Source organism: Bombus vosnesenskii, unplaced genomic scaffold, assembly GCF_011952255.1.
Source record: "Bombus vosnesenskii isolate JDL3184/JDL3185 unplaced genomic scaffold, Bvos_JDL3184-5_v1.1 scf7180000015098, whole genome shotgun sequence".
NCBI lineage: Eukaryota > Metazoa > Arthropoda > Insecta > Hymenoptera > Apidae > Bombus > Bombus vosnesenskii.
This window is the reverse complement of record NW_022883821.1, coordinates 59,957-70,739: the sequence shown is the minus strand read 5'-3', so window position 1 is coordinate 70,739 and position 10,783 is coordinate 59,957. Positions and strand designations below refer to the sequence as shown.

General features: G+C 38.7%; 2 protein-coding genes across 5 annotated transcripts; both read right to left on the bottom strand.

Annotated features, from left to right (window-relative positions):
* Positions 1–4,619: 4,619 nt before the first annotated feature.
* On the bottom strand, positions 4,620–5,203 carry LOC117240945. Its single transcript, XM_033506966.1, has 3 exons — positions 5,191–5,203; positions 4,900–5,117; positions 4,620–4,811 (listed from the first exon to the last, which is right to left on the bottom strand). Exons 1-3 carry the CDS (start codon positions 5,201–5,203, stop codon positions 4,620–4,622), a joined length of 423 nt encoding a protein of 140 aa, XP_033362857.1.
* Positions 5,204–5,940: 737 nt separating this feature from the next.
* On the bottom strand, positions 5,941–10,214 carry LOC117240942 (piggyBac transposable element-derived protein 4-like). Of its 4 annotated transcripts, none has more exons than XM_033506962.1 (5): positions 10,147–10,214; positions 8,937–9,051; positions 8,728–8,831; positions 8,389–8,534; positions 5,941–8,060 (listed from the first exon to the last, which is right to left on the bottom strand). In XM_033506962.1, exon 5 carries the CDS (start codon positions 8,042–8,044, stop codon positions 6,377–6,379), a length of 1,668 nt encoding a protein of 555 aa, XP_033362853.1. In that variant the 5' UTR covers positions 8,045–8,060; positions 8,389–8,534; positions 8,728–8,831; positions 8,937–9,051; positions 10,147–10,214; the 3' UTR covers positions 5,941–6,376. The 4 variants fall into 4 exon arrangements, with proteins under 4 accessions (XP_033362853.1, XP_033362852.1, XP_033362850.1 ...); XM_033506961.1 differs by having other exon boundaries at positions 9,766–10,209; XM_033506959.1 differs by having other exon boundaries at positions 9,898–10,209.
* Between the last annotated feature and the right edge of the window lie 569 nt (positions 10,215–10,783).

The following is a 10,783-nucleotide window of genomic DNA, read 5'->3' as shown; positions in this document are numbered from 1 at the left end:
CAAAATAGACTCCCTTGATTGGCTCGATTTTGGGAATAAATCCCTCTTTTATCTCCAGATTTGTAATGTTAATCGAACATTTGTAATGGTACCGAACTTCGTTTTCGCACGATTATCTTTTCTCTTGTATCGAAGGGGATATAAATATTTCCCCACTTATATGTTTTCGCTCGTAATCCAAACGAGCCTTGCATCCTGCGAAAAATTCGGATCCTAAGATTCCATCTTGATCGATCAGCAATGAGTCAACTACGTGAAAAATAACTTTTTTTTTATAATTATTATTACTAACGTGGAGGAAACCCGCACGGACACCAGGTCGCTTCTGGGGAACAGCGGCGTGGTAATGCCGGACTCCAACCGACTAAAACCTCCGCGATGACCGTCCCGGCAGCGGTCGAATAGGAAGAGCATGACGACATTTCATCGTCGAATCTCACCGCCCCGCCGCGATTGCGGCATCGCCGCATCCCATCCCGTGAGGGTCCCGGGCCGACGGTCATAACGTCGAGTTCCTCCAACCCTCTCCGAGACCCCCCAGATCGTGTGTCCCCTTCGCCAGACGCATGAGCGTGTTCGGGGGCCTGGCGGCCCACCCCCGGACGGTCACGGTTGCTCGATGACGACTCGGGGCCCGTTTTACAACCCGCGGCTGCGCCGGTACTGTGGTATCCCTCCCCTGCACTGTAAACGATTTTTTGGTTCGTTTCTCTATCCATTGTGATTCTGAAGTCGCCGAAGTCGTCAACAAGGGTTTCCATCCTGGTGCTACTCACTCTTTCGCACCCTGCCCCAGCAAAGGCCGGCGCAGGGTGACGGGGAGCCCCACAAGAAGGTGAGGTGAGTGGTCTTGGCAGATACGGGCCCACCAACTTCTCCGAGGTTCTTCGCACCGGATCGGCAAACTGGCGGGGGCCGAAGACGCCGACCAGTCACCACCCGGCTATAGGAGAACATTAGATTCATCGTGGTTTCCCGATGGGACCAGGGCGTGGTCCTACGCCCTGAGAACCCGTAGCCGCCTCGTGCTCCCCACGTGAAAAATAACTGGATTTCCCGCAACCTGCATTACGATTGCATGATTGCTGCAGCATGATTCCTGATTCGGATAAGGCAGGTTTCTTGATGACATTGATTTCTGATCCGGGGTCTAATAGTAAATTTGTCTTAGTTTTTAAATCTGGGGAAATTATTCTAGCGGTGGGAGTACTTGGAGTTTCGTTTATTTTTATTGAAATAATCCGGAGAGGTCGTCGTCCAAATCTGACTCCGGCCGAATATATCCTTTAATTTGTTCCCGAAATCGTTCAAACTGTTTAGCTAACTGTCCTCTATGGCGAGGAACGCGTGCCCGCCAAGCTTATTCATTAATAATTTTACCAACTGAGGCTCCTGATGCCGCGGAATCATGTTTCGTGCGCGCTCGCATGCTCTTAAATATTGAAATACTGAGGGTCGATATCTGTCGAATATTGGTACTGACTCGATCGCGTCTTTTAACTTAATTGGTTGGGGGCTACGGTCTGTCGGTATTGTCACCTAGGGAATTATCGGCGGTGATACGGGTGTCTCGATTTCCTTTTTTGTCTTGAGTGAACGCATGTCGTCTTTTAATTCATTGATTTTTGTACACATGTCGGCTATTACTCGTAAATTCGCATCGCATTCGCATCTCGCGTCTTCCCAATTTTCCTATTTTGTTGGGACAAAGACTGTTTGTCTGTTTGAAGGACTTTAGTTGACTAAATCTTAAGATTTATAACGGGCCCTCGGGCTAGCCGAACATGCACTGCGGAGACGCATCGACATCTGGCAATCATCTTACTCGAAGAATAGGGTCTGCGTATGGCGAGCCACTGGACAGAAACCGTTGGAATGTTTACAGTCGCGTGTCGCCACGAATATTTCCTTTAAGGAGAGCTATAGAATTACTCCATACCTTTGCTAGGCAAAGCGTTCATCCCGTGACCGCGGCCACGTTCGGCGACTGACTGTCGCCTCGAGCCCAAGCACATTATCACAACTCTCGAACAATTACAATCGGATTGAATAACTACAATTGTTCAATTACAGCTATAGCAGACTCTAGGTTACAATGTTGCGGGATTATCCAAAATTCCAAATGCTCCGGTGTTCTTTCATCTCCGACATATATGTAATACCGTGATATAATATATTTACAAGGAATGGATGATACAGATGTTAATCGGACAGAAAAAGACGATTGTTGTTCAACCTGAACTATTCACACCAAACGTACAGAAAACAGCACAACTAAATAATGAGGTAACGAATCGACTTTCACAAAATGCAATCAACACTCTCTCGGCAACGCCACTCGCAAACTCTGCTTCTCGACTCACACTCTGCTTCTCCACTCGCACTCTGCTTCTCGACTGACTCTCTGGCCGTTGTCGCATTCTATTGTCTTTTGCTAGGCACACGTGTTCTGCAGACGCTCGTAGCCAGGGTCACGTAGGTCTTTCCTACGAAACTATGCACTTGAAAAGATCGATGACACATTGATGGTGTCACGACCGGCATACTTCAAATCCGACGGACTGACGATAGAGATAAAGATGTGGCGGCACTCGGCGACAATGTACATCGCTGCAGTGCCTAATGAACCATCAACATCCCAACGGTCCTTCCACCGAAGGTTCTAGAAGAAAAAGCACGTGGCAACGATCGCGGACGCCTAGCAAATGCATGGACGGTGGGGATGTTGAGGGATGACAAAAGAAAGTAATCGCGTCCGATCGAAAGTAAAATCATAAGAGTCAGTCTTAGAAAGTCACGCCTAGAGTTCGGAAGTAGATTGTAAAGTGTATTGATGTTAGAAAAAAAATAAAGTTTTCTTTTTTTATTTTTTTACCTCAAATTCCTTTTTTATTTTGTTATTTTACGTGACAATGGACCCGACGGCGCCTCGGCTCTCGCGACATTGTTCATGGTTCGCCCGATATCTCTTAGGCTTTTCGTCCACGATACTACATATATATGTCGGAGATGAAAGGAAACCCGGAGCCTTCCCTTTACAATTTTGGGAAAGTCCTCTAATGCTCTAGCCTAGATTTTATCATAGCTGTAATTAAGCAATTGTTGTCATTCAATCTGATTGTAATTGTTCGATGTTTATGATAGCGAAAGTGGGTTCGAGGTGACAACTGGTCGCCGAACGTAGCCACGGTCACGGGATAAACGTTTTGCCTGACGAAGGTGTGGATCGGTTGTATTGTTCTCCCTAGAAATCACATAGAATTGTACTTTAGAGATGTCGATATAATGGGACACACGTTGTATTAGGAATCAATCTCCAGACAGAAACTGCCTAGCAACGGCGTTTGAATCTTTCTCGATGTTTCCAAAGAGTATACAACAAACTTTTGACAGAAATTGCCTAGCAACAACGATTGGAACCTTCTCGATGTTTCCAGCGAGCATATAACAAACAAATGCAGTCGTATAGCGAAAAAGATTTTCATCAGATATTCATTCGTGTGATCGCCTTGGAAAGTGATACATCGAGCAATTTACCGAGTGTCTTAGCAATCGTATTTTTTTGTGTTTAAAATTATTCTACGCATAGTAAAAAGTTATCCCGTTGACCGTGGATTCGTTTGAACCCAGGAACATTGTTAATAGCGTTAATTAAATTCATTATTCGTTAAATTTATTATTCGTAAAACATATTATTCGTTACTCTTATTATTCGTTAAACTTATTATTCTTTAATCTAATCATTAGTTAAACTTATCATTTGTTAATCTTATCATTCATTAAACTCAATATTCATAATATTTTGCAAAATCTTGTATATTCGCGTAAATATAATCTCTGTTTCGTAAAACAATGGCTAATTCAAACGAAGAATCGTTACGCGCCTTAAATCCTAATGATAACCCGACATATAATATAAAAAAAGGCGAATGAACAATAGCCCGTTCGTATACTTTATTCACAAGGCGAAGTTACACCTCAATAGCAAAATACAGACTGGCTTACTGACTAAAGGACTGGGATCTTTCTCCTCACTATGATTCATATATCTCACGGGTGGGAATCCGGCTACTGTCTATTCTCACTGCTATCGCATGACCAGGTGTTATATGCATATCCTGAGGTCGGCGGATTCCTGGCTTCTGGGCGACGTTACAGGGGCCCCATCACCAATGGTGACGCTCTTCTTGTTCGAGTTAAGTAAATATACGATATTATATATAGGATATACAACATAAAAATGTTAAAAACACATTATACCATACTTTTTATTAATTTATATTCTGGATAAAATATTACATTATGCTATATCACATGATATTCGCTAAAACATTCCAAACACATTTGGGGTGATTTTGGGCACTTCGAACAATACACTGTAGTTCTTTTTATGTTTTTTCTCGCTTCTTCGCGTGAGACAGTTTGCCTCTTCTTCTTGTAACATAGGGTGCACATCCTTATATGCTTGCCTTCTTGATTTTTACGTATCCCCAAATGGTGGGTCACCTTCTTCGTTTTCTTTCGATGGTTGTCGAACACAATTTTGTCGAACACACAGACAGTATTTTCTGAGGACACATTGGACCATTCGTAAACGAGAATTTCCCGAAATTGTCTTATCAGTACTTTTTGTTTGTGGCTATTTGGTACACAGTATGAGCATTTACTATAGTTCTGCCTAAGAGTAAATGTAATGCTAATTTCTGATACCACTTGATGCTTTTCCGTATCGTAGTGGCATATGAGACTATCTGGTCACTTCTGTCGATACCAATTTTTCCATTATTATATGTAGTTACCGCCAAAGGTTTCTATTTTGGAGGACATCTGATATGTAGAATTCGAGCTTGAAATCATAATAGGTGCATGTTTTGTTGATAATATTCTAACATTTCAAACATCTCTGCATTTGAGAATCACAATACCGTTCTTATCCTCTCGTGCTATCATTTCACCTTTCTTCAACGGGCACGACGTTACGGAATTGGGCATATATTCTTTGTTGTGCCGTACAGTTCCAGGGACATGCGTCCTAAAATTTAAAAATTTCACTACTAACTGATAGCTCGTATAAAAATTGTCGATGAACAAAGTTCGTCCTTCATTTAGCAATGTATCTGCAAGTTCAATGCAGACGTTCTCAGCTATGCTAACTTGCTTACTTCCGGTGGTTTCTCGTCCAGAATATACTTTTGCAGACCATGTGTAAGCTTCGGTGGAACACAGTTTGAATAGCTTTATACCATACTTAATGTGATTTCGTCGATATGTATTGCCGGAGTGTTAGTCGTCCCATTGTCTCGTCGACTACAATATCTTTGCCTGGTGAACAACTTTGTTGGTAATTGTCTATCAATATGTTTATGAGTAGTAAAACTTTTCCAAGTCTGCTACTCTGTTCTATAGTTTCGTTATTTGCAAAATGCAAGTTTGCCAATAGCGATTTTTCAAAACGATTACGGGACATTCTGTTGCGTGGAAATGAAAAATTGTAAAGACGGCTCGTTGACCAACATATAACAAGCGGTGTCTGTACTAGACATCCAAATCATTAGTTCGATAAATTTTATAATTTCTTTGGAAGTGGTGGCTTTCCACCTCCTATATCGAGTTTGACCGGTCACTTCATGTTGATGTAATTTTTGCTCTCATATCTATTAGTCTCTGTGACTAAAAGGCTTATCATTTTTTCACCAACGAATAACGAAAACACTTCACTTGCGCTAATGTCAGACGGCAAATCCATCAAAAGTCCGCTTTTTCCGGTGAACGGAAATGTCTGTTGCATTGAATATTGTTCAATGAATTATCAATAGAGTCGAATTTCTCTTCTTCGTCTATGACTAGTTCTTCCAACATGTCTTTGAGACCTTCGCTTGCACATGCTTCCTCAATATCCGAGTCCGAACTCGATGAAATTCTATTTATAACTTTTTTTCTAAAATTCAATACTTCGTCATCACTACTCTCCTTACGTTCAAATATATTTTCACGCTGTTTACTGAACATTTTGAGGATGAAAAAATCACTGATGTACGTGTCACAAGTATGCTTCTCGACTAAATGAAAGATCTGAGATATCTGCCATGAGATCCCTCGGAATACTCTAGCTGGAAAACTTATCGCTTTCTCCATTTCAAAACTAAATAAATTTTTCTTTAGAATGAATCGAAGGCGATAAACAATGAATTCCCACTTAGCGCTCTATTTACGTTCTGTGTACCGGCGGTCGGATTTGGGCCCTGCAGGAAACTTAGTCGAATCACGCTGGGCGACGAACGTGTTAAGCGTGAATCGCGTCAAACTCAGCCATACAGAGAAACAGCCCCGTGCAAAATTCAGCCGTAACAAAGAGATTAATAATTTACTTTAATAATTAATAATACAATTGAGTGTGATATATTTTAAAGCACGGTATGACACATAGACCCACGTCACAATCTTCACACTCATAGCGCGATCTTCGTCTTACATCATTCTTTGAACATACGATACAATTTCGTAACGCTTTTTTAGATTTTGTGGACCTACAGTGCGATGGAAAATGTTTTCCGCTTAGTCTGAAGGGATGATCTGCGATAGATTTGTTAGAGCTAATGTTATTATTCGTATAACTGAATTTTTCGAAAATTTCTTTAAGTAATCTAAGGTGAAACACTCGCATTGCTACTTTTTCTTTCTCTTGAAGCTTATATAAACAATACGCGTTCCAGATTGCCACATCAAGCAGATGGAAAAAATATATTTTATACCATTTAACACTTTTTCGGACTGATTGTACACTCGATATTACTTTGTCCCTGTTGTTGACCACACCCATATTGGCAGTGTAATCAACAATACAAGACGGTTTTTGAATAATTTCTCCGGTCTGATAGTTTATTTTTTTAGTATTTATATAATCCGCGGAGTGGGAAGTTGACAACATATATACCTCCCGTTTGTCTTGCCACTTGAGAGCGAGCATATTAGGCGATGATCGGAAGCATATTTCACCCTTGTCTAGTTTTTCCTTCATTACAGGCATTTCTCTTCTTCGCGACTTTACGGTGCCGCACGCGTTAGTTTTATTATCATGTAAATAACTGAATAAGGTCGGGCTGGTATACCAGTTGTCAACGAACAATGTGTGCCCCTTTCCTAAATATGAATTCAATAATGTGAGTACAACCTCAGCCGATTTTCCTAGATATTTTTCGTTCATTTTTGTTATTTCGGAATCGCTGTCGGCATATACAACAAAATTTAGTACGAATCCCGTTTTGCAGTCGTACAATACAAAAGACTTGATATCAAACATATTCCGTTTGGACGGGATATACTGCTGGAATGATAACCGCCTCTTTAACAATAAACTTCCATCCACGCATAAATGGCGGAATGGAATAAAACAATTTTGAAAGGAACGACAAAGCTTATTACAAAATTCTGTAATTTTTATCAGTCTATCGGAATTAACTAACTCAATTTTACTGAAGTAAAGAATGCGTAATAGAAAAACGTATCTGTCTCTATTCATAATTTTGCCAAAAACATCGGTTCGCAAAAATTTATCCTTTGTCCAATATTCGGAAAAATGTAATTTCTTTACTCGCGACATTAGTAAATGAATTACAAAGAAATTATATATTTCACTCAATGTTGTTTCTCTTTCGTGAGGTTTTAGGAAAGAACGCTTAGAATTGTCCATCTTGAATTTGCGGTACTCATTCGTTTTTTCCACAATAAATGACACTAATTCTTCAGAGAAAAATAGTTGGAAGTAATCGATCGGAGTTGCAGATCGATTAAGCTGGATTGACATGCCAGAATTGTGGGAATCAAATTTATGCACTTGTGGTTTCAAATTTTCATATGACCAGATTATTTTTCCGCATGTTGTCTCTCCGTGAACATCGGAATCTTCTGATTCGGACGAATTTAGTGTTCTCAATTTTTTTCCATTCTTCCTATCACGTTTGTTTTTGGTTAAGTCATTTTCGACTTCCAAGTCTGTTTCTGAATTGTAGCAAATTGCTCTTCGCTTCCTATTTTGAAATGACATTTTGAGGTTGAAGATTCTAAAAAATTATAAGGATATGAATCGGCATGTTAAAAAGAGCATCTAATAATGGTATATTTATTTTAACAAAAAGCAACAATTGATACATCACACTGACATATCAAAAGCGAAGACTATATATTACATCTATATATTGTTAACACTCTCAGAAAACGTTGTGAGGGCAAAAGAAGCGTGAAGCAAGACAAATGAAACGGATCATTTACTTCAAATGGTGAATGAGTCAGTAGAGTGAGCCAGTATAATGGCGCATCATACCTAACAGGTTAAAAATAAACGAAGGTATATTTCAGATACTTCCTAAACGTGGTATTTTTAATACATACCATGAAAAGATAAATAAAGAAACGACCAGTAAATGCTAGGGTTGTGATGAAGAATTAGAGGATGCACAGTATGCTCTTGAAAACCATGTAGAAAAAACGCTGACTCCTAGAAATCTCACTGATACAGTCGCTGAGAGTGAACAGCTCTGGAAACATTTTAATGAACTCTGTAGGACGATTATGAAGAATAGACAAGAGAAAGAAAAACAACATGAATTCTTTAGAAGACGCAAACGCAGCAGGCGTGCATAGAATATTCCTTAATAAAAATCCTTAATTTTATAGCTACCACATGATGTGGAAACAATATTACTATACTCACTACAGAAGCTATTTTACCTTTGATGGAACTTTGTACTTGATGGAACATTAAGAGTCCACATAACCTCTATGCACGTGGTAGTAGATAGATGATCCGCCATTTCATGTATAACACTGGATAACTTCCCACAACAGGATGATTCCAGCATGGAATAAATACAATTTTAGTATATTAACGAAGAAATTTTAATATTAATGTTAATATAAATTAAAAAATAGTAACACACCGATGCGACGTTAGATTGCTAACGGAGACAACACGTGATAATATTCCTGTATTATCAATGCTGTCGATGAAACGTGAGACACAGTTATTCCACAGTTACTCACCGCATGATGAACCTGCACAGGTATACATTAATTATATTGCTAGAAGAAAGAAACATCATAAGAGAAACTGTCAACCACGTGCCGAATAAACAATTAAACTTAATAGTTAAGCATTGCAACACTATGTAGTTATGTATTACGGTAAACGCACAAAAGGCGAATCCACTACTTTGCTCAAAAATTTAATTTATTTTAGCTATATAATTAATTGATTATAGTAACACTTGAACACATTGGTACACGTGTTGACAGTTGCGGCTATATTAGACAGAACGAACATAGCACAGAACTAGTAGCGCTTGAATGAGATGCAGCAGGTTGTCGAACTATGATACGGTACGGTCGATAAGGTAGTTGGAGCAGATTTATTAAATTAAATAAAATTTATTAACAAATTATAGCGTCAAAAGGAACAAGAAGCCACTATGTAATATACAAACACACTAGTACAAATTAAAATAAAAAAAAACTACACTATAGTACGCTCCAAATATTAATAAAAAACCGTTAATTAGTTGATTATTTGCAATATAGTCAAGATTTTCATATTTTATGAACACTAGAGTTATGATTTATCATTCTGAATCCTATGAACAATAAGATCGAGATGATAAGAATATAAGAATATAAATATTTCAAAGTATACACAAATTCACAATCTAACTTCTTACGTGAATGAGTTCTATAAAATATGAAAATAAACAAGGGGGAGAAATTAGAATTCACTGATATACATTAAATTGGTGCAAATTAAAAGCACTCGTAATATAAATAACTGTAACCATCCACGCATACAGGAGTTTTAATCTCTATCAATCAAAGAACGCACTATCATAAAGCGTTTTTTACACTACTTACAAAGCAATAATACACGATGCCTATGCATGAGATAAGCTCAAATCATAAAATAATAATTTACTATATAGGACAACAATATTACTGATAAACACATTGATACTTCACATGTAGAGTAAGAGGTTTAAACGTAATCAATACTAAATGCAACGTAAAAATACACTGAGCGGTACGACACACATAACGATCCCACTTAGTGACATGACAAATAGTTAATAATACTAAGATTCTGGAATTTTAGTGAAATAATACGATATTTCGATTGAACTTGAAGCACGTGTTGACATTTGGGACAGAAGGTGGCCATCTTGATACGACTGTGCAAGGTGGCTAATTAAAATTCTAGTGTAAAATATGTAAATAACATGAAGAAGAAACCATCTAAATGAAATTATGTTGTATATACTAACAACAAATAACCAAGACATACATAATATGAGAACGAATAAATATGAATACATATGCATGCCAAATAAACTACAATAATATATATGTCGGCTTTACATTAGAAATAGGGTTAGGGGCATGAAACGAATCTTTATTAGGATTACACATTGTTGTTATGCAATAGAGAAGACACTGACTAGTGCAAATATGATTATTAGTACAAGTGCGTATATTCTAGAATTGACAAGTAACCGCGGTGATTAAACACTAATGACAGTGGTCGAAAACGAATCCGCGGTCAACGGGATAACAAATGTACTTTCTTCCAAAGTCTAAATTGGACTCGATTTACTTGTCTACGATACAAGTATTACTAAACTAGCTCTTTGTTAAAACGTAAAATATTCACCGAGCGTAAAGACGCTATGTAACCCGCTAGTGAGACCTCACGAGAGAATGACTTTCCGTCGCGATGATGCTGTAGAGGAAAACTATGATGGGG